Source organism: Mus caroli, chromosome 7 (assembly GCF_900094665.2).
Source record: "Mus caroli chromosome 7, CAROLI_EIJ_v1.1, whole genome shotgun sequence".
Lineage (NCBI taxonomy): Eukaryota > Metazoa > Chordata > Mammalia > Rodentia > Muridae > Mus > Mus caroli.
The window spans coordinates 58,804,753-58,828,024 of NC_034576.1; the positions used below are offsets into that span (position 1 = coordinate 58,804,753).

At 41.6% G+C, this 23,272-nt stretch overlaps 1 protein-coding gene across 4 annotated transcripts in view; it reads left to right on the plus strand.

Moving 5' to 3' along the window:
* The window catches only part of LOC110297519 (E3 ubiquitin-protein ligase HERC2), a 171,722-nt gene that overhangs the window by 138,707 nt on the left and 9,743 nt on the right, over positions 1-23,272 (plus strand). For 3 of the 4 annotated variants that reach the window (XM_021166289.2, XM_029479793.1, XM_029479792.1), the window contains exons 71-85: positions 3,456-3,563; positions 5,121-5,252; positions 5,729-5,887; positions 5,977-6,095; positions 6,653-6,778; positions 7,194-7,349; positions 7,848-7,963; positions 8,055-8,253; positions 9,056-9,270; positions 14,184-14,361; positions 14,815-14,976; positions 16,725-16,816; positions 17,219-17,358; positions 21,068-21,255; positions 21,845-22,042. In XM_021166289.2, coding sequence (XP_021021948.1) covers positions 3,456-3,563; positions 5,121-5,252; positions 5,729-5,887; positions 5,977-6,095; positions 6,653-6,778; positions 7,194-7,349; positions 7,848-7,963; positions 8,055-8,253; positions 9,056-9,270; positions 14,184-14,361; positions 14,815-14,976; positions 16,725-16,816; positions 17,219-17,358; positions 21,068-21,255; positions 21,845-22,042 — 2,288 coding nt within the window. The remainder of the gene's footprint in view (positions 1-3,455; positions 3,564-5,120; positions 5,253-5,728; positions 5,888-5,976; positions 6,096-6,652; positions 6,779-7,193; positions 7,350-7,847; positions 7,964-8,054; positions 8,254-9,055; positions 9,271-14,183; positions 14,362-14,814; positions 14,977-16,724; positions 16,817-17,218; positions 17,359-21,067; positions 21,256-21,844; positions 22,043-23,272) is intronic. The other variant, XM_029479794.1, reaches the window with a different exon arrangement.

A 23,272-nucleotide genomic window follows, 5' to 3' on the forward strand; every position in this document is an offset into this window, starting at 1 on the left:
ATGTCATTAAGAACTCGTTGACAACATGGCTTACAAAGGTTCTGGTGGTTTGTTGGTAGCTCCCATGCAGTCTGCAGTGGCACAGAATTCTAGGGTTGTCTTGTGTGTTTGCCTTCTGCCTAGAATTGCCATGATTTCAAGATCACACCTTGGTGCTAAGAGACTTGTTGCCACTGTGTTGCCACTATTTCTAAACATCTTCAGTGACAGAAATGAGCTTGATTGATAGACGAATACAATGTCTGACTTTCTTATGGCCCGCAACTATAAAATGCACAGTGTTTACTACTCTTGTTCCATCAGATCTGCATCTCTTTTTTCATGTTAGATCCTGAACAGATTGGGATATCTGTTACTGACAGTCAGTTTCTAGAAACAAAACGTGTCAGAATCTCTTCCTTCTTCATATCTTGCTAGTCTTTGTCTGAACTCTTTTATCCACTGCAGTAGCTTTAGTTATAACAGCTTCTTTTAGGTTCTACTGCATTAAATGTTCTTTCCTCAGCCTTCTGTCTGAGCATGCAGTGAACTCCTCTGTAGCTCCTAGGTCAGTCTTGTCCTCTAGAGGTGTGCCATTTAAACTTGAAAGGTTGCCTTGCTGCTGTTAAGCTCTTGGATCACTTACTCATCTGTAGTTGTGTGAGTGAGCAAGCTATTGTTTCCTTTTTTAAGTTATTCTGCTTTTCTGCAGTAAAAAATTGTATTAGATTATGTTTACTTTAGTCACTCTAGGTACTATTTACAGATACAGGGTGTACTTTTACCTCCCAGCGTTCTCTCAGAGCATTTTCTTGAATCAGTTTATGATGCTCTCCCCCTAACTTAGTTCTCTTTTCAGGGCATTGTGATATCTCTGTGTTGGGTGTCTTGGGTTCAGTGCTGGCTATTTCCTTCCTTGGGACTCTGTTGTATATTTTGAATCATCTTTTTCTGGTTTACGTCTTCATTTTGGACTTTTTTTTAAATTGTAAGTTGTTTGTGAATTTTAACACTTATATATTTCGGTTTTCTAATTTTTATCTGTTGCTCCTTTTTGTCTTGTGTCTTTCTGTCTATTGTTTTGAGGTGATGGTGGCAGTCATAGTGCTACGTGGAACCTTTCTGGCCAGTGTTCATTATCTATTGGGGTATGACTCCAAACTTTGTTTTTTTTCTAATAGTAATTTTTAATACTTTATTTTGTTCATTTTAAATGTGTAGAACATAGTATTGAACTTTCAGAATGAGGTAGGGCTTGCAAAAGTATTATTTTTTTTGTCTAGTTTTAATTTTAATATGTTGCACTTTCATGATGAATTTTAAAAACAGTGATGTTCGTGGTAGCACAAGCCATTAATCCCAGCACTGAGGAGGCAGAGGCAGGCCTATGAATCTTGTGAGTTCCAGGCAGGCAGGACTACAAAGTGAGACTTTGTCTCAAAACCACAAAAACCAGCTGGGGTATAGTAGTGCATGCTTTTAATTCCAGCACTCAGGAGGCAGAGACATGTAGATTTCTGTGAATTTGAGGCCAGCCTGGTCTATATAGTGAGTTTAAGGACATCTAGAGCTACATAGTGAGACCCTGTCTCAAAAACAAACAAACAGCAACAACAACAAAACCCAACCAAAACCAGCAGAACAGACAAACAAAAAACCTGAAAAGGAAACTTAAAAACTAAAGTGGCAGCTGGCAAAGTAAAGTGCTGGCAGTGTCACCATGAGGGCCTAAATTCAGTCCCCAGCCCATGGAAAAAGTGGGCCCACTGGGCTCTTGCCAGTGGGGACAGAGGCAGATGGATCTTAGGGATTCATTGGCCAACCAGCCGAGCTGAGTTGATGAGGTATAGGCCAGGGAAACCATAGTAGACAGTGCCTGAAGACCAGCATCTGCTTTGTCCTCTATACAGACAAGTAACTACACATGCATACAAATAATGCTCACATACATGCAATAAAAATTGAACAGGAAGTATTTCTACCTGGATCTTAAATAAAAATCATGTGATTGTCTTCCTCTTCTGTTTCCCAACTTCATACCCATCTACTAATCAAATATATGTTCCAAATTTACTAATTTCTTAGTAAGTCCAGGCCTTCTGAGCCAGTCCAGTATAATTTGTTTTCCTCCCACTCACTTCTTATGTCCCCTCACACAACATTCACATATGTCTCTAAAAATTAGTCAGAGCTGTCAGTCCTCCATGAAGAACTGCACAGTGTGTCTCTGTGACTGTGAGTGTAATCTAAAGTCCTGCACAAGGCCAGTCACATTCTCTCCTTTGGGTCCCATTCCTTTTCAAGGGTCTCTCCTGATTGTTCTTAAAAGACTTTGGATACCAAATATGTGAGAATCTACACTAAGCAATTCTCAGTAAATACCAGCTGGGTGTCCAGCAATTCAGCTAAGTTCTGCCACTACTAGAATACCCAAAGGGGGCAGTCTCACAAGTCTGTCCCAAGTTATAATGTCAACCCACAGTTTATATCAGATTTGGCTGTAAATCAAAAGTTCATACAACACGATTGTGTTAGTCACCTTTCCATCATTATAACAAAATACTTAAGGTAGCTTATAAAATGTAGGGGTTTGTTCTGCCTTGCAGTTAGGGAGGTTGCAGCACGTCATTTGCACAAAGCAGCATGTTGTGGGAATACGTGGGAGTATAGCACAAATCATTCACCTCACAGCCAAGAAGCAAAGAGACAGGAAGGAGCCACAGTCTCCCAGTCCTTTCCATGGGCACACTCCTAATAACTTCAGGCCCTGCCCACCTCTCATAGTACCAAATGGGTGACCAACATTGTAACTTACAGTCTGTCTTGGGGTTTTACTGCTGTGAAGAGACACCATGACCAAGGCAACTCTTATAAGGACAACATTTAATTGGGGCTGCCTTACAGATTCAGAAATTCAGTCCATTATCATCAAGGCGAGAGCACTGCAGTGTCCAGGAGGCATGGTGCAGGAGATGCTGAGAGAACTACATCTTTATCTGAAGGCTGCTAGGAGAAGACTGGCTTCCAGGCAGCCACACCCTCATATACCTACTCCAACAAGGCCACACCTACTCCAACAAAGCCACACCTCCAAATAGTGCCACTCCTGGGCCAAGTATATTCAAACCATGACACAGTCTTAGGGGGCCATTCAAGGTCACCCTTAGCACTGTCTTCAAGGCATCATAATATGGTTAGTCAGGTGATAGAATTGCAGCATGGAAGGTGTTGTGGAGGTGAGAGAACAGAACAGCTCAGTCCCGTGGGGTGGTTCTCTGGCCTTTTAGTCCATGGGCAGAGCCTTCCGTTGGGGGCTAGAGCTGGGCAAGATGGCCAACCTCAGGCTGTGATTTTGGTGCTGGTTCTTCCCCAGCTCCTACATGCAGTTCTGGTCTCACTCTTCCTGCTTTGCTGAACGGTGACTTCCACTTGCTCTCTGGAGTTTCCACTGTGTTTTCTGCTTGCTTATACTCTAGGTGCAGAAGGACTCAGGGTGGAGTTTGACCGGCAGTGCTCCACAGAGAGGCGCCACGATCCTCTCACTGTCATGGATGGTGTCAACAGGATTGTGTCGGTGCGGTCAGGTGAAGAAGGGAGGGCAAGTAGGGACAGTCCTCCTCACTCGTGCTCCATAAAAGGAGTTGTTAGCATAAGACAGGATACTGGTGCTTCATTCCATGGGAACTTTAAGGAAGGTATAGCAAGGTAATGAGTTGTGAAACAGTAGGTTTTGTTTCCCTCTTCCCAGTACTTAGAATAAGATGTGATCTGTGTGATGTGTGCTTCATACCACTATCAGAGAGGGTTATTGAGTGTCTGGCGTGAGAGATGTCCCGGCAGTTGGAGAACCATAGGTGTGTGAGAGTACTGGGACCTACATAGTATTGTTGGCATACTACAGAGCTTAAAGGAATTCTGGCCTGGCTGACAGTAAGGGTTTGGCTCATGGAGTGCTGTGTCTGGAGGGTGGACAGAATGTGCAGTGGATGGGAGGCACAGTGTGTGGTTTTGTGTACTCTGCCGCGCTCCATGAGGTCAGGAAGAGTGGTCTAATAAACTTGTTTAAAACTTTGAACATTGTAGAGTTGTTAATGCATGGATATGCATGTATGTGTGTGTTTTCAGATCTTTTTAGTGGGGGAGGGGAAGGTGTGTGAGTGTGTACGTGCATGCATGAATGTGTGTATGTATGTATGTGTGTATATGTTACTCGCCCTCCCACACACATACACACCTCCCTGTGCTGAGTATTGAACCCAGGGTCTGTGTGCATGCTAGACAAACATTCTACCACTAAGCTACATCTTCTTTTATAAAGGCTGAGGAATTTTCCCTGTGGAAGACTAAGTATGTAAATGGATGTGGTTTTGTGGGCTGCATGTGGTCTTTGTCTTAACCACTCATAGTGTATGTAGTAAGCAGCATGACTGTGTTGCATGGTGTCACATAAGTCCTTGCTCTAATGTGGTACAGTGATGATGTCCATGGCATTTTGATAAATGTCTGTCAAAAGAGTTCTAGTAGTAGTAGTATTTGTGCTGGTCTCACTGCTTTGAGATGGAAGTCCAGCAGGCTGCGTGTATGCTGTTGCCTCATGCTTCTACATCATTAAGTTGCTCCGTCTCTCCTGCTCTTTTAAGAGACTGTTATGCAGCTCCACAGATCCTTGGGTGTGACCAGGTTGTTCCATTGCTTCCTTGAGTACAGCCTGTCTTGGTCATGCTGAATTGTTTACAAATGCCCCTGGTGGGAATTTTAGATCTTTCTGCCATTGGCTAACTACCTGCCATACTCAGAAGCATTCTGAGAACCTACCTTGGTGTGGGCCTGCTCTCTCTGCAGTTGTCACAGTGCATCCCAGTTGTGTACATAATCATTTCCCCATTTGGTAGTAGCTTCTTTTGGGGAAGTGTGTATGTGTGTGCTTTCAGGTTCTCCAGTACGCGATCAGAGGTTGAATAGAAATCTGTGGAAAGGTAGAATATTTTCAACCCGCTGTGAATGTAAGCTTGAGAGGTCTTGGGCTGAAGGAGCCTGCTGACCTTCTGAAGTGGTGTGAACAGCTGTGCTTTGCATCTAGGGAGTCTTGTTGGTAAGATGGTGGAGTCATTTTAATTCCAGTGTGTACTTTTCTCCGCTAGGTCGAGAATGGTCTGACTGGTCGAGTGAGCTTCGCATCCCTGGAGATGAGCTGAAGTGGAAGTTCATCAGTGATGGGTCTGTGAACGGGTGGGGCTGGCGCTTCACAGTTTATCCCATCATGCCAGCTGCAGGTAAGAGGGCTGTGATTATCACCCAAGGAAGTGCAAACTTCCCATTGTGTGATTTAAGGATTGTCTTCTGCTATGGGAAAAAACAGAGTTCCTACCTGGGGAGAGGATCAGACAGAGAGCTAGCTAAGCTTTCCAGTTGTCAAGGTACTTAGCCCCATCCTCACCTCTTAGGAGTTGGTGCTGGTTGTGGTTCTTAATGCTTTTGGTTCACAGCTAAATGTCAGTTTGAAGAGTATGGCTCGGGGTTGGAAACAGTTGCTCACTGGTAGAATGCTTGCAAAGCATGCACAAGCCCTATGTTCAATCCTCAGTACAGGAAAACAAGCAACAAAATAGCAAAAAGTTTGACTTCTAGGACTTAGCAGCGCTGTGTTCTTCCCTTACTCTGTGTTCCAGTGGGAGTTGAGTTGTGAGTTTGTCCATAGGAGGTAGTCCCCACCATATCACATAGGGACATTTGCAGGACTTCTCCACAGGCCCTAAGGACCTCCTCTCGGATCGCTGTGTCCTCTCATGTCCATCCATGGACCTGGTGACCTGTCTCTTGGACTTCCGACTTAATCTCACCTCCAACAGAAGCATCGTCCCTCGCCTTGCTGCTTCTCTGGCTGCGTGTGCTCAGCTGAGCGCCCTAGGTTAGTGGGACGTCCATGGTCATCCTGTCTGTATACCTAACTTGACAAAGGTAGTCCAGATTCTAAACTTTGCCTGTGTGTTGTTTCAGCTGCCAGCCACAGAATGTGGGCTCTTCAGAGACTGAGGAGACTGCTCACCACAGAATTTGGGCAGTCAATTAACATAAACAGGCTGCTGGGAGAAAATGATGGGGAATCCAGAGCTTTGGTATGAAGCATTAGGGTTTCTAGCCCTATGACCCTTTCAGGATAAATGTGCTGCTATAATCATTAAAACCTCTAAACCAGCCTGGAGAATTGGGAATTCTGCCTACCTGTCAGGCAGCTTTGTCACATCTAGACCTTTTTTTTCTCCATGCTGCTGAATATGCAAAGTTCAGGCTGGGCTAATTTTTAAAGTCTGTGTATTGACCCCTGTGAATATAGGTCTGTGTTAGATTTTACAAGCCTGATTGGTCATATCCCTTTTATTGTGTTGTGATGAGAACATTCCATTCCAGTTATTTGTAACCACAGGAGATGAGCTGGATTTGTACGCCAAAGAGGGAAGTTCCCTGGGAGGGGCTAACTAAAACTAAGACCAAACCTTCTGAAAAGTTGATACTTTCTTTGCGCTATAGACACACCCTTTCCCAAGTTGAGAATTTAAATTCTCGTTTCCTTTTTTTAGGGAATATAAAATCCTTTACTTATAGCAATAAAAAAACCTGAGGCTCACCTGCATTCTGAATTTCTGAAATTCAATATTGTTTTGCTGTTTTTAAGAGTTTTACAGGCAGTGCGCTTGCTGCTTTGGTGAAAGGCCTTCCAGAAGCTTTGCAGAGGCAGTTTGAGTATGAAGATCCTATTGTAAGAGGTGGCAAACAGCTGCTCCATAGTCCATTCTTTAAGGTAGTATTTTACTTATACTTAAAGTGGTCCTATATAGCTCTTTGGGTAGGAGAGCCACTGAGAGCTGTTATGGTAGGGTGTTGTGTCATAGACCTGTTTGGGAGCAGACCTTAGTATCACTGAAGGGCTGTATGAAGTATGTCTCAGAAAGTGGTTATGTGATCAAAGCCTATATATAAAGCATGCTTTGAAATACACAGATGTTCTTAGTTATTGTATGATGTGGATGCCCTCACTGTTGTTGGTCTGAGTCTGTGTCTTCTGAAGCTGCTGTCTTCCTAGAAACTCACTCTGAGAAAGTGAGGAGCTTGGGAACAAGGGTCCTCATAGCTCAGGATGGTAGCCAGTGGCCTTCTCTCAAATATTAGCTTTGTTTCTAAGACTCCCCGTGTTTCCAATTTTTTGCTGACTGCAGGTGCTAGTAGCTCTTGCTTGTGACCTGGAATTAGACACACTCCCTTGCTGTGCAGAGACCCATAAATGGGCTTGGTTCCGAAGATACTGCATGGCCTCCCGTGTTGCTGTGGCCCTGGACAAAAGAACACCATTGCCTCGTCTGTTTCTTGATGAGGTAATGTGTGTGTATGTGTGTGTGTGTTAATTAATTAATTTTTGGAGTTGCTTTTGAGCTGTATGATGAAAAAGATGCCAATGTATAAAGACATAGTTTTGCTAAGCAATACCATAAAGAAGCTTATAGATAAAAACAGGTACTATAACATGTAAATTTCAATTAACATTAATTTTTTGCAAAGAACCAAGATATAATGATATGGTATAGACTTTTCTTTTTTTACCATCTAAAAGTTGACATGATAAAACTGATTTTTTGTACTAAGTATAAAATCATGATGTTGATGTTAGCGTAACTTCATATTACCATTTAAAGATTCCCCTTTCTTCTTACTGTAACTGATTTTATTCTTTTGTAAGGAAAAAGAGTAAGTCAGGTCTCACATTGTATCTTGGGCTGATCTGTAGCCCAGGCTGTCCTTGCTAGGATTGCAAGTGTGAATCACCACATCCAACTTATTTGTTTGACTCATTATTTCATAATATTGTTCCATAGGTTGCTAAGAAGATTCGTGAATTAATGGCAGACAGTGAAAGTATGGATGTTCTCCATGAAAGCCACAGCATCTTTAAAAGAGAGCAAGATGAGCAACTTGTGCAGTGGATGAACAGGTATTATTTCGGAACTAAGAGACAGTGCTGTACATAAGTGTTTTTACACAAAGCTCTTTTACATCAAATCTTCTTTTAATGTTTACTATAGGCGACCAGATGACTGGACTCTTTCTGCTGGTGGTAGTGGAACCATTTATGGGTGGGGGCATAATCACAGGGGACAGCTTGGAGGAATTGAAGGTGCAAAAGTAAAAGTTCCCACTCCATGTGAAGCACTTGCAACTCTCAGACCTGTGCAGTTAATTGGAGGAGAGCAGACACTATTTGCTGTGACAGCTGATGGGAAGGTAAGGGTACAGCTTGTGTGTGTGTGTGTGTGTGTGTGTGTGTTTGTGTGTGTGTGTGTGTGTGTGTGTGTGTGTGTGTGAGAGACAGAGAGACAGAGAGAGACAGAGACAGAGATATGCTTCATTAGGGGTGAAAAAGTTGAGACAAGCTTTTTTTGATTCTTGTATGTGTAAGGACTTTATTAAAGTACTATCTGAAGAATGATTATGGTAGCGCCATTTCTGTATAATATTTAGATATATTTTAACTACTTTATTTTTTGATTTTGAAGTACATTGCATCCATTAGCTGTATTACTTTTAAAAGTTAAAACACTTAATGTCTGTCAGTCTTATTTTTTTGTAATGCAGCTCATGGATATCTGTAGATAGCCACAATCTATAAGGGAATTTTTATTCCTTTTCAGTTTGCATGCTTATATATTTTTTTCCTTTTGGATAAGAGGAAGGGAGCTGTATCCTTATAATTGAAAATCAGGGTATAGGACTGGTTGGGGGAAGGGAACACAGTCCTCCAGTTATGTCTTTCTGGTTGTGCCACCAGTAACTCATAGGATTTTCTTCTAAAAGGCCTCACGTCTCAAAAATCTCACTCTCTCAGTAGCACTACCCTAGGAACCAAAGTTTTTACACATAGATATTTGGAAAACACTTCTCCAAACCAAAACAGTATATAACATCTTAAAATTTCCTGTGATTTGGGTCTTTAAGTTAAAATTTTCTCTGTGGTGTAAAATGTATTGAATGCTTATTCTTTGCGGTAACTACTAAATACAGGAGTATTTCTGTTTTCTCATCTTAGCTCTATGCTACTGGCTATGGTGCCGGTGGAAGACTGGGAATTGGAGGGACAGAGTCAGTGTCTACTCCAACGTTACTGGAGTCCATTCAGCATGTGTTCATTAAGAAAGTTGCTGTGAACTCAGGAGGAAAGCATTGCCTTGCTCTCTCTTCAGAAGGCGAAGTTTACTCTTGGGGTGAGGCAGAAGATGGGAAGTTGGGACATGGCAACAGAAGGTATTGTGTGAAAATACCAGTTTCAATCTCTTTGGTTTGCTTTAATGCTGACACACTGTATTGGTCTTTGTATTTTAGCACATGTGCAATAACCTGCTCAGATCAGGAATGTTCATGACTTATTTGTCAGAAATTGGTTCACATGTCACTGTATGTGGGCTTACCCATAGGACTCCTGTACTAGGAGGGAAACATTAAGTCTTGAGGTTTTTACTTCAGATTTTATGAATACTAAGCATCCTTTTTTTTTTTTTTTTTTTTGGTTTTTTCGAGACAGGGTTTCTCTGTATAGCTCTAGCTGTCCTGGAACTCACTTTGTAGACCAGGCTGGCCTCGAACTCAGAAATCCGCCTGCCTCTGCCTCCCGAGTGCTGGGATTAAAGGCGTGCGCCACCACGCCCGGCTACTAAGCATCCTTTTGAACACCTTGTTCCTGTCCAGTGAATCACATTGGCATTTTGGGTATTATTACATGGAACCAAAACTATGAGTATAGAACAGATGGGATGAATAATAGAGAAGGTACCATTCTTCAAACAAAGGAACCACACTCAGTTGTTTTTTAAAAAATTTATTGCACCTACTACCCAAAGTAGAAATGGAAATGTATCTTAGAGTTAACTAAAAAACGCCACAAAATACACTGAATATCAGATAGCAATATAGAATTTCCTGAGAAGCAGGAAACAAACAAGGCTAGTTCAGAAAGTTTCTCCAGTATATCATGAGACAGTTCCCAAGTCATTAGTAGGAAGGTGAGACCCTGGCAGTCAGTGACAAAATCCTGTAGTTTAGAGAGGAGAGAACTGGAAATCTAAGGAGGTCAAAAGAGGTAGACTCTGCGGAGCACCATAGAGGAGAGAGCTGTATGGACAAAGAGACCCCAGAGACCGTGGAACCCAGTAAGGCAGTCATATATAAAGCCTAAGAAACCACACCAAATGATTGAAAGAAACTTCCTTGGTGCTCACAGAGAAGAGAGAGAGAGCTCCCGGAAACCTCATACAGAAAGGAATAACAAAAAATTAGAGAGATGACTTAGATTACCATTTGTAATTCCAATTCCAGGATGTTATGACCTTTGTGAGTACTGCACACATACTGTCCACTTACATGCAAGCAAAACACTCATACCAATAAATATATAAGTGCCCATTAACAGGAGAAACAATGAACCATATACTACTAGTATGATTCCTTTTCCAAAACTTAAAAAATGAAACCATTTTTCTAAATAATAGAGCTCAAAATTCCATCATTTTTTTAAGTTCCATCATTTTTGTGACTATAAATAAACCCTTATCAAGGTAAACTTTATAATGAATCTGTAGCCACTCAAAAATTGCATGTATGCAGAAGAACAAGAGATACACCTATATGAGGAGAAAAACTAGTCAGTCAAAACTGGTTCAGAAATGACACAGTGATAGAATGTTTTTATTTTAACCACATACCATGTTGTTAATAAACAAGTAAAAGCTTGAGCATGTTAAATAGAGCCTAAAATTTATTTAAATCAAAATCTTAACGATGAAGAATATGTTCACAGAAAGGAAAAATGAATTTTATGGAATTAATGCCTGAATAGATGTTGTAGAAAAAAAGACCAGAGAAATGGAAGACATAACCATAGAAAATATCCAGAGTGAAAAGGCCAAGGGAATAAAGGAATGTACAGCTCACAGAGCACTAGTGAACTATGGGACAATACCATATTTAATGTATTCGTAGTTAAAACATTTAAAGGAGGACAAGGAGAGATTTTAAAAATACCTGAAACTCCAAATTGACAGCTATAAACTCATAGGTGCAGTAACTTAAAGAATCCCAAGCAAAAGAAACATGAGGAGGAATATAAAGATAGCACCAAGCTATACTGACAGTAGAATTTCAAAAGAAGTTGGGACGGGTCATATTAAAGGCATATTTAAAGGAGTAAGAAACTATAATAAAGTAGTGCAGTAGGTGTGACATCAGAAAACACAGTCATCTAGAAAACAAACAGCAAGGTGAGATCTTAAACCTAGTATGTTTATATCAGGTGTAATGATTTAACACTCAGAAGTCAGACTCTGGTCTGGGGAGATGGCTTAGTCTGTTTTGACTTGGGGACCTGAGCTTGACTCCCTGATCCCGTAATTTAAAAAAAAAAAAAAAAAAGGCATGGTGGCATACATGTCTAACTCAGGAGGCAGAGACAGTCAGAACCCTAAGGCGCTCAGTGGCCCAGTCAGCCCAGCAAACTGGACAAGTTTCAAGTCAGTGAAAGATGCTGCCTCACAAAAAAGGTGATGTCCTCTGAGGATCAACTAAGATTGTCCTTTGGTCTCCATACCCACACATGCCCATGATCACTGTACACACTCAAAATAAACCAAAGTCAAAATGATGGAAAAATGTGTACTATGCTAATACTAGTCCCAAACAAACCAATGCACAATATTTATATTAATATTGTATACAGTATTTTTTCACAGAAAAGAATATTGACAGGGACTAAAGTGTTTCTTCATGATGAAGTACTTCTTCAGGTCATTAAGGACACAGAGCAAATAGTAAGCTTAGTAGACACTGATGAGACTAATATGCTCCAACTATGGAGCTAGAGGGATGGCTCAGCCCTTAAAACTACTGGCTGCTCTTGCAGAGATCAAAGCCAGGTTTAATCCCTAGCATTCACACAGTGCCTCACAACCATTGTAATTCCAGTTCCAGGGAATCCAAAACTTGCCTCTGAGGGCCTTTCACGGGCATACTTGTAAGAACTGCTATAACTGCAAGGATAAATGAGACAAATCCCCATGGCCATGGTTATCAGTATCTTCCTTTAGTAGTAGATAAAAAAGTATGAAATACTTTAAAAATTGGGTAACTACAAATGACCTAATTAACATTTTGAGAATACTGTGACAAAATACTAATCCTTTCATGTGTACATGGAACACCTTCAAATGTAAATGTAGACTATGCCAAATAGCAGATTTTACATAGCAAAAGGATTTAAGTTCATACAAAGCTTATTTTCTTGTCTACAAGGACATTAAATTGGAAATCAATAGCAAATCTGAAAATCATCCCCTAATACTTGGAAAGCAAGTAATACATTTCTATACTCAATCTTAGCCAAGAGGTAGAAAAGCAATTAAAACATCAGAAAAACTGATAGATCAAAGAATGAGTGAAAAATCAAATGCTAAATAATTTTAAACAGAACGAACGTGAAATTGATTTACTAACGTGTGAAATCTAGCAAAAGCAGTACTTTGAAGGAAACTTATAATGTGAAGTGTGTCTTTTAAAGACAGTAGCAAAACTGGTACAAAACCGTAACTTCAGGATGTATACACTATAATATAGGAATTCCTGTTGGAGGAAGGACAGAGTACTCAACAGAAAAAAGGGTCAGAATCCTTAATACAGAAAGCCAGAAAGAACAAAGTAGGAAAATAGAGAGGAAGACTGGTTCTTGGAGGTAAATACAGTTAGCAAAACTTCTATCAAGACTGATGGTGAAGAGATTTCAGTTCACAGGAATTTTGGAGATGAAGTATTTTCGTGCATAATTGGCAGGTATCAAAAGATCACAAAGTAAAGCTGGGGATGTAGCTTAGTGGTTAAGTCCACCTTCCCAGCTTTCTTACCTCAGGCCTGGTGCTCTCTAGGACCACCAAAATAAAATAGATCTTTAAAATTAAAACAACAAAACATCTGCCACAGAAAAGAGAAAACAAAAAAACCTAGAAGTAGCAATCTAGTGTGATTGTGTTTTTCTGTAATCAAGGTACTTGGCTGAGGCAGGATAGAGGTCCCATGTTAGCCAGGCTGCCATGTGGGTTACTCTTGGCACTTGAGGACTGCATGCTGGGCCCTGTTTCAATCAGCAGAAATCACAGTTTAATAAACAGCTCTAAAGCAACAAAGATGACTTTTTAGAAGAATTGGACAAACGCAAAAACAAAAACCCAACATTCCACAGACTCAAAAACTAAGTTTTTGAAAATACATTTCACAAACCAAATGGCTGGTGATTTCTGATGTAATGTAACCTAATTTTTCAAAACCTTCAAGAGAAAGGAGAAGTCTCCCTGATATCTTTTTGTTTTGGGAGTCAGGATTTTGCTATTTAAAATTACTTGGGCTGGCCTCAAACCTATGATCTTCCTGCCTAGCCTCCTGACATTGCAGGTGTGTATCACTAAACCCATTTTGGATTTTTGTTTGTTTGTTTGTTCTTTTTGTTTGGAGGCCTTTAGGATGTTGAACAAATTTTCAACCACCAAGCTAGCCTTATACCCCAACTCATTATTTTTTTAAAAGACTTTACCTTTATCAAAACAAGACTCAAAATAATTCTTAAAATCTTAAGAAATCAAATCCAATAGTTACAAAAGAATAGTACTATATGATCAAATGGCATTTATGCCAGAATTCTTAATATTGGGTCCACACTAGAAATTGAGTCAATATAGAAAGAACAGATAGACATATAGTATGTTGAGCAGACCGAGTAAGAGCCAGGCAACACACACACACACACACACACACACACACACACACACTCTCACACCTATCTATCTATTTGCAAACAAAATATTCACTGGCTCATAGGCCTTGTAAAAACATATCATGGGTCTGGTTTGAAACTGTGAAAGCCTACTCTGGCTTTCAGCTACCCTGTGTAAAGGTAGGTAGGTAGATAGATAGATAGATAGATAGAAATCATTAAATTTTGATTTCAGAATCATTAAGTGATTTTTTTTATTGACTTTATAATCACTTAACTGAGAGAACATTTAGAGGCACATGCTGAATAAATAAGTAACACAAATGTTTAAATTTAAACAAATGTTTAAAGTTTAAAATATGTAAGAATAAGAATATTTTAGTAATATCTGTTGTATTTTTTTTTACAGTCCCTGTGACCGCCCTCGTGTGATTGAATCCCTGAGAGGAATTGAAGTAGTTGATGTTGCTGCTGGTGGAGCCCATAGTGCCTGTGTCACAGCAGCTGGAGACCTCTACACATGGGGCAAAGGCCGATATGGCCGCCTGGGGCACAGTGACAGTGAGGACCAGTTAAAGCCAAAACTGGTGAGAAGGTACTGGGTTTAAATGCCCAGGCCCAGGCTCAAGTGTCTGCTCATGCTGTAGTGTTGACATGGGATAGGGGCAGTTTGTCTCTGGTGTTACAATCTAGTAGTCATAGGTTTACCATTTATAAGTATGTTTTTTTATTGATGGAAATAAATTGTTTTGGTACATGCACACTCCTTGTAAAGGATTGAATGATCAGTCTTCATGGTGGTCACAGTTGACTCACTGCAACTCTGATGCCTGCTTTCTACAGTTCAGATTTACATTTTCATATAAATATAAATTTATATTGTTCATATAGAGAGGAATGCATTTCTACCTTAAATAATTATTAAACTTTTTTTTGTAAAGTCTTAAGCATTCATAAAGTAGTAACACTATTATTATTAAGCCTTTTTTTAGTGATCATTAGTTACTGTCAGCTGAACCCTGCATTTATTTTTCCTGAAGGTGGAAGCACTACAGGGCCATCGTGTCATAGACATTGCGTGTGGCAGTGGTGATGCCCAGACACTGTGCCTCACTGATGACGATACTGTCTGGTCCTGGGGAGATGGAGACTATGGCAAGCTCGGCAGAGGAGGCAGTGATGGTTGCAAAGTGCCCATGAAGGTATTTTCGATTTATGCGTCCCAGATCTCCGGTTTCTTTTCCTTCAGTGTACTTCTTAGGAGCATTCTGTTCATTGCAGGGGGTGCACTGGAGTAAAAAGTGACCAGAGGCGCCATTTGGATACCTTAGGTGCTGTTTGTGTTGACTTAGGAACGGCATGTAATCCAGATGCGTTTCAAAGAGCCTGTGGTTTTGTCTAGTGTGTATATCTGCTTGACATGCCGAACTAACATGGGTCCCACTTACTTCAGTTTACAGTGATAAATAGAGGACATCTAATGTAGGATATAGACTAGAGCTTGCATTTAGTTGATATGATGGATCTCAAGCAAAAAGAAGAGGCTATGTGTTGCCAAGTTATTAGGGTTAAGGGTCTACCTGTGCTGAGGGTCACTCAGTAATTTCTTAAAGCTGTCAGGTGATCTGACTGTCTTTGGTAAGTGGCTATAGAGATTGAGAGGAGCAATGAGTCTAGATCATATTAGATCAGGGTACTAGATAATTTTTCTCTGTGCCCCACAGTATGTGATTATGGTACTATGAAAGAAGACTAGGACTTGTATATGCTCAGTGTCTTTCTTACTGTACAGATGTGGAACAGAGAGTCTTGGGACACAGGCATCCTGGGGCAGAGTCAGACCAAGTGGTTCATACCAGAGGCCCTTCATACGAGGGACCTAGGTCCAACTACATAGCTTTTGTTTTAGAGCTGTGCTTCTCATTGCAATTGCTATTGATTCCAGAATGACTCTTTTAGTCTAAGTCAGTTTGAGTTTTTAAAGTGAAAATTCACAGTGAGTACATGCCATAATCACAGTACTCCAGGTTGTAAATTCACAGCTTAACTATATGAGACTCTAAAAGAAAAAAAAAAAATTAAATGAAAATCCACTGCTTCACTCACACAGAATGCTCAGTATTTATCTCAGGGTGGCACCCATTTCTGTCACCTCCTGTAGTCCTTTCCATTTTCTAGTACAGGTATATTGTAACCTCATTATAAGTTGTTCAGGATTTCTATTTTTATGAGGGAAAATGATTGGACACACATTTGAATATTAAGATGTTGAACATGAAAAACTCTGGAGGATGGTGTTACTGATGGCACTGCGACAGGGCGAGAGATCCAGACAGACTAGTTAAGAGAATGAGGTTTTAGTTAATTATAAAATTAAATATGGGTAATTAAGTAGGAAAGCATACACAGATACCACACGAAGCAAAGTTTGCTGGAGTTTGGAGGAGAAGCAATGACCAGAAAGTGAGGCCTGACAGGATCCTGGACATGGGATGTAGAGGGCAGACACTGGGTGTCTGTGGGGTCATAGCAGGTCATAGGATTGCCAACTGAGGGTGTGTTAATTATGTTGACCTGATCAGAGGTTCAGGACCCCAGTGCCCCTGCCCATATCTCCCCTGCTGTCTTTAACTGCTTCCTTGTGAGTCTCGGGGTCTGTGAGGAAAAGGACAGAGCTTATTATTGGACACTGGTACTATGGTGTCATTCCCAGGAGAGAAGACTTTAGACTTCACCTGGTAACATGTCCTAGTCCTTACTGTATCTAGCATGTTTCTGCTTCCTTACTGAAGCTAACTTTGATTAGATTAGATGTTAATATTGTATTAAATATTCTATGTGAGTACAGATTTTCAGAGTTTTTACTAGATTTGGTTAAGACTCAATGTGATTGCAACAGTCAGCAGTGACCTTGATGAAGTCTGCCTGATTGAGCCTTTTTCCTTTCTAGATTGATTCTCTCACTGGCCTTGGAGTAGTTAAAGTGGAATGTGGATCTCAGTTTTCTGTCGCTCTTACCAAGTCTGGAGCTGTTTATACATGGTATGTCAGACTGTGTAATCCCACGAATACCATATTTAAAGGTGTAATTTTGTTTGGGCACTTTGCCTGCATGTATGTCTGTGTACTATTTGCATGCCTGGTGCCCATAGATGCCAGAAAAGCCATTATGTCCCCTTGGATCTTAATTTAGCCATGATAGTGATTTATCATGTCAACTGGGTCTACTTGAAGAACAGCAGGTTCTCTTGATTGTTGAGCCATCTCTCCAGCCCCTAAAACCATTGAAACGATTTTAATTGCCTTCTTGTTAACTTCTGTGACAGGCTGTGATTTGGGTGCTGGAGTGTAGCGCTTATACCACTCGAGTAGCTGCATGGAGGGTAGCAGGGTGGAAGACAGGTGACTGTAGCTCAGTAAGTTGTGTGTTTTCCTTTAATGCAGGGGAAAAGGTGATTATCACCGGCTGGGCCATGGATCTGATGACCATGTTCGAAGACCTCGGCAGGTTCAAGGACTGCAGGGGAAGAAAGTCATTGCTATTGCCACTGGCTCCCTGCACTGTGTGTGTTGCACAGAGGATGGTAGGTTCAAGCCTGACGTTACAGAGCTGAGGCCTGTAACTCTAAGTTTATCTCACATAATTTGAATTGTAGTTCTAGAGACTGAGGGCAGGGTTTGATTTCCCTCATCGTCAGTCTTCTATGTTACCCTCATGAATATGTTGTGTTGTATGGCTTTGCAGAAAGGCCTGAGATACTGTCCTCAGACAGGCATCCTGTGGGTCAGTCCTTGGTATCTGGGAACTCTATCCTGACAGGCCTCTTTTCTTCCTCAGATGCTGAGTGGGGCTCTGTGTGCCTGAACTGTTTGTATACTGTGGTCTGTGCTGATAGCTGGTTTCCTCTGGGGTCTGGGGCTTGGGTTGTGCCAGGTGAACATTGTCCATCCCAGTGAAGATTCTTACTGTAGTCTGTAGCCATCATACTTGTGGATGGTGTGGCCCAGCAGGCAGTTTAGAACACTGAGGCTCATGAAGTGTTGCCAAATGTATTTCTCCACAATCTTGCTGGCCACAAGGGACAAAATGTCCATGGGAGCCTACCACATGGTGGCATCATTGAAAGCTTGAAGAAAGGAATGAGCAGTTTGCCATCAGGCCCCAGCTTCTTCAGGGCTACACCGAAGATGTTGGCAAACAGTACCAAGTCCAAAATGTTTATGCTCTACCTCGTGTCCCAGCTGGAAACTGGCTGCCTTGATCTCTCTTCGTGTACAGGTGGCAGCTTGCTGTACTATAGATATTGATCTCTGTCTCTGTGTACAGATGAGGTAGCTTAAGAGTGGAATGCAGCAAACACCAGATTGGAGGAGGAAATATTCCTCACAAGATCTAGGAAGGAATCTAGCACCTCCTGGTGTCTTCAACCCAGCCTTTGATGGTGGTAAAGGTGCCCAGCACCAGTACCAGAGACAAGCACACTCTGAGTACGTACAGAAAAAGAGCAGTACCCATGCACCCAAGGGCTCTCATGTCCAGGCTAGTGACACCTCCAATCAGGCTGCAAACTAGGCACAGCAGTAGCTCTCTGGAGAAGGTAGAGGATAGTGAAAGTGGTCAAGCAAGTGCACACTGGGGGTGAGGAGATAGATGGTTGTCCACAGTGCTTCAGCACCATCTGCTACCAAGACCACCAGCACCACTTTGAGCAGCACTAGCAGTTGGGCTTTGAATGCAGTGCTGTACCTGGTCCTGGGAACTACTGCAACCACCTGCTAATGTACTGTGGTCCTGTCGAGCTTAGTGCTGGGCCACCCATTTGTAGTAGCATCCACAGCCACTACCCACTTGGAGTCAACCTTTGTGTGATCAGCAGTTAAGCTGAGCTGCAATCAGGAAGTTCCTTGAGAGCCTAAAAAACTGAGGAAGAAACTTTGGAGGGGCCTTGGAGTTGTGTGTCCTCAGGCTCTTGGAGGCTGGAGTGTTGTTCTGGGTGCTGAAGTTCCTTTATTTTTCGTTATAGTGCTGGATTCCCAAAAGATGGGTGTTGAGAGCCCTGGGTTAGATTTTTGGGATCCAGGAAGGCTGGACATTTTGGATCCAGGAGTTCTTCAGGTTAGGACTTAGGCGTCTTTGACTCTGAGAAGGCTTGAGGGGACCAAGGGGGCTGACATCTGCAGGAAGCTCAACATGGGTGCTGTAGAACCAGGATGCCTGTGATGCTGAGATACCAGGCCTAGTATGCCTAGATATTGGACACACTGAGTACCAGAGCCCAGAATGGGGTGGGTAGAGGGTTTTGGGGTCTGGAGAAAAAAAATTCAGACTTCTACATACAAAAAGACAGGGTCTGGGAATGTGGAAACTGGCTCTCTGATTTTGTTCTTTTGTTTTGTTTTTTTGTTTTTGCTTTTGTTTTTTTTCAAGACAGGATTTCTCTGTGTAGCCTTGACTGTCCTGGAACTCACTTTGTAGACCAGGCTGGCCTCGAACTTAGAAATCCGCCTGCCTCTGCCTCCCGAGTGCTGGGATTAAAGGCTTTCTGCCTTTGTTCTTAAGTCTTCCTTTCAAGTAACTCTCAGGAGTTTTTGTTTTGTCCCATCACTCGTGTTACCACCACCAACTACTTGCTTAAGTCTATGTCTGCCGCGATTTCCCTCTGTGGATATGTTTTGTATTTACTAAGTATTTGTATGAAAAAAATAAAAAATCTACTTGAATGTCCCTTTTCTCATCCAGTATTTTCTTAGCTTATTTATTTGTTATCATTTGTCCTGGGTGGTACTGAGAGTTGAATCATTTAGTTGTGTCTGTGTGGGACCCATGGCTTCCTGACATAGTTCAGTACCAGATAGACATCTTTTATTCTGGCCTTTTCTCTGTCTACATTTACAACTCCTTTCTCTTTTAGTGATAAACTTGGATTCCACTAAATCTCTTAGTTATATTGATGTTCAAATTATGTCCTGTTTGGCTAGTTTGTATCTTCTTATAAGCCTCATTACTAATAAATGCTTCTTGGGATAAAAGATGGTCCCACTCCATCTTTCATGTTTCTGAGCCTTCACTTGGCTGTTTCCTTAGGAACTCTTGTTTGTTTAGAGAATAACATGTAAAAGATTCAGATGATGATTATGATCATTGAAATAGGGATCCATGCTGTCTAGGTCACCTTATTGATTGGAGCTAGGAAACATGTCTATTAAAGGCACACATCCTCGCACTTTGTGTCTGTGGTTGAAGGCTGCATTTACACATGCACCCTAGTTTCATTCAGCACCACAGGGTTACTTCTGGCTTGTTTGCTTTCCACACACATAACTTCTTTCTCTTTTAGAGATAAACCCGGATCCTTGTATCATTTCTATAATAGTTTAGTCACTCTTGGTTACCCTACAATTCTTTTTGTCCTCCCCTCTGTGGGTTCTTGCTTTGTCATAGGCTGCCACACAGACACACGGTAGATGCAATGGGTTATCCCAGTAGGGAGGCTTCCTTTCCTCACCCTCAGTGCCTCGCTTACCTGTGTGGACCTTTGCAGAGATGCCTTCTGAGGACCATGGTCAGTCACTCACCCTCTGACTTTATAACTGAATTCTGAATTTATAACAGGAAGAGGCAAGACATAGCATATTTCTCTTTATCACACAGACATCTTATTTGAGAAAGTGATACCTAGTGGCTGAATGATCGACCCTGAGGAGACTGCATTTGATGTTGCCAGAGAGCAAAAGCCTCATATCTGGTCTGCTCAGTGTATGACCTTTCATTTAGACCAATCTTTTTTATGATGGTACTTCACAGTTTAGGTCCAGTATGGACCCAGAAAATAAAATGAATTTTATGAATGATGAAGCCTATGCCTAGATTATGAATAACTAGGGAAGGATACATGTCTTTAGAACATATGGATTTTGTTCATCTTACAGATTGACTTTTCTTCATCTGTCTAGCATTCAGGAGCTGTCTAGGTTGTTAGGAACATTTCCCTAAGGTTCATCTTACTTGTTCTGTGGAGAAATGCTGCTGTACATATCTGGTCCAGAGAGCTAATAAACCAGACCAGACTAGAGTTTTGGCTGACAGGTGTCGTAGAGAGTCCTGGGAAGGGTCCTTAACCTCTTTAGCTACATGATTGATCACTGTGTGTTCACATCGAGAAGCTGGTGCTTAGAGAGGTGAGCATTAAGACAAAACAGAAGGGTAGTAAGTACTGCTGTTGTGATGGGAGGACACTGGAATTGTGCACTCACTGCTCCTGCAACCTAAGTTCATTACATTTACTTTTTTAGGTGAAGTTTACACATGGGGTGACAATGATGAGGGGCAGCTAGGAGATGGAACAACAAATGCTATTCAGAGACCACGATTGGTAGCTGCCCTTCAGGGTAAGAAGGTTAATCGAGTGGCCTGTGGTTCTGCACACACCCTTGCCTGGTCAACCAGCAAGCCAGCGAGCGCCGGCAAGCTCCCTGCACAGGTCAGTGCTAGCTGGATAGGTATGCTAGAATTGGGGCACATTGTGACAGCTAACTAACTATCATGCAGGTACAGCCAAAGATGGCTCATTTTTTCATTATATATTTACAGAGGTGTTTCAATGATAACAGTTCAGTTTATAGTACATGAAACGCTGCTATTAAGAACTGTACTATTGAGCTGGGAGATAACTCAATGATAGAGTGCTTACTTGCTTGGCATGCACAAGGAGGTCCTGGGTTCAATCCCCAGCACAGCAAAAACAAAACAAAACAAAACAAAAACAAAGGGAGTGAAAAATAGCCTTAATACTCGTACCAACCATCATTTGTCCAACAATGTATTGCCTTCTTTACATTTTGTAACTATATAAGGTAATTAACTGTATATGTGGCCTACACGTTTCTTGGTAAACTTATTTCTGCAAACTAATATTTGTAACATTCTTTGATGCTTATTTATCTTAAGTGATCAGATGAGCTAGAAAGAACATGATGAATTTTACAGACTACTCTCAGAAATCATAGTGCTGTTTTTTGGCTTTCTGTGCTTTGCTACTTAATGGACTCAATGAAACTGTGGTGTTTCAGGTACCCATGGAGTACAACCATTTACAAGAGATCCCCATCATCGCTCTACGGAACCGACTGCTGCTGTTGCATCACATCTCAGAGCTCTTTTGTCCCTGCATCCCCATGTTTGACCTAGAGGGCTCTCTTGATGAAACTGGACTCGGGCCTTCAGTTGGGTTTGACACACTCCGTGGGATCTTAATATCTCAGGGCAAGGTATTTTGTAGCAGTCTGTAGGACAGGATCACTGTGGCTATCTGTAAACTTTCACTCAACAAAAATCTGTATTCTGGGACTGTAGAACAGACTGTTCATTCAGCAAGTGGTCTTTGAGTGTCTCCTACATGCCAGCTATTTCTAAATACTCAAACATATTCATAAAAAACAGCCATGAAGCCAAGCCTCGAGCACATGGTTTTCTCTGCCAACCTGACCTTGAAGGTTTTTGGTCAGTTCCACTGACACAGGAGGGAAAAAGTTCTTAGGTAATTTCTTCTCCTATTATGACCAGCAGAGGGTTGGGAGCTTAGAGAGAAGCTCTGTACCAGGTTGTGTAGGTAGAGATTCCTTGCTGAGAGAGGATTTAACAGGGGCAGGAAATAGGCAGTCAGGGATTTTGGCATGGGATGGGTTTTTACCCATTGACGTTTTCATTAATCAGAGCTTCCCTGGCTGGAAAGTAAAAGATTAAGCTGTTGTATTTCTGGTGGGAAGCTTAATGTGATCCTAGAGAGGACTCAGCATTACATAGCAGGTATGGGAACACAGAAGGCGAGTTAAAGATCTCTCCACCTAGAAGGTCTGTGATTCTTAACATATGTTATCAAAGAGTATAGTCTTATTCTTACTGCTAAAATAAAATAAACATCATTGTTTTACAGTGATGTCCAAACAGTTACTCTCTTTTAGGGTGGGCTTTGTTGTACTGAACAGGAGGGCTGTGTATACCTTATCTCCACTGTGCCTGAGGGTCCTGAGCAATAAAGACGGTATCTAAGGGAAGATGTTCTCTCTGATAATAGATTCAAGAGGAAACCTAATTTCAACTATTTTTCCAGTAGTTAAAAAATGGCAAAGTTGATTCTATCATCTTCACTTTATCTTACCCTTCAAAGAAGAGGGGACAGTAGGCAGCAAAGAAGAAAAGGGTCTTTTCTTGTAGAGAGGGAAGAACATATAGACAGGTTGCATCCAATATGAGGTAGTGTGAGTACACCTCCTACGGGCTGCAAGCACCTGTGGGATGAGCTTCCACTAAGTTAATCATGGGGCCATGTGGACAGTGGTGTCAGAGAGCCTGCACTGAGGCAGTAACAGTGGAGGGCAGCATATAGTGGATGTGGGAAGGGCTCTGAGCTGAGCAGCCTTTGATTGACAGTCACTGGATGGGAGTGAGAGGAGACAGTGCACAGGTATGAGGTCTTAGTGCCCCTGATTCAGAGGAGC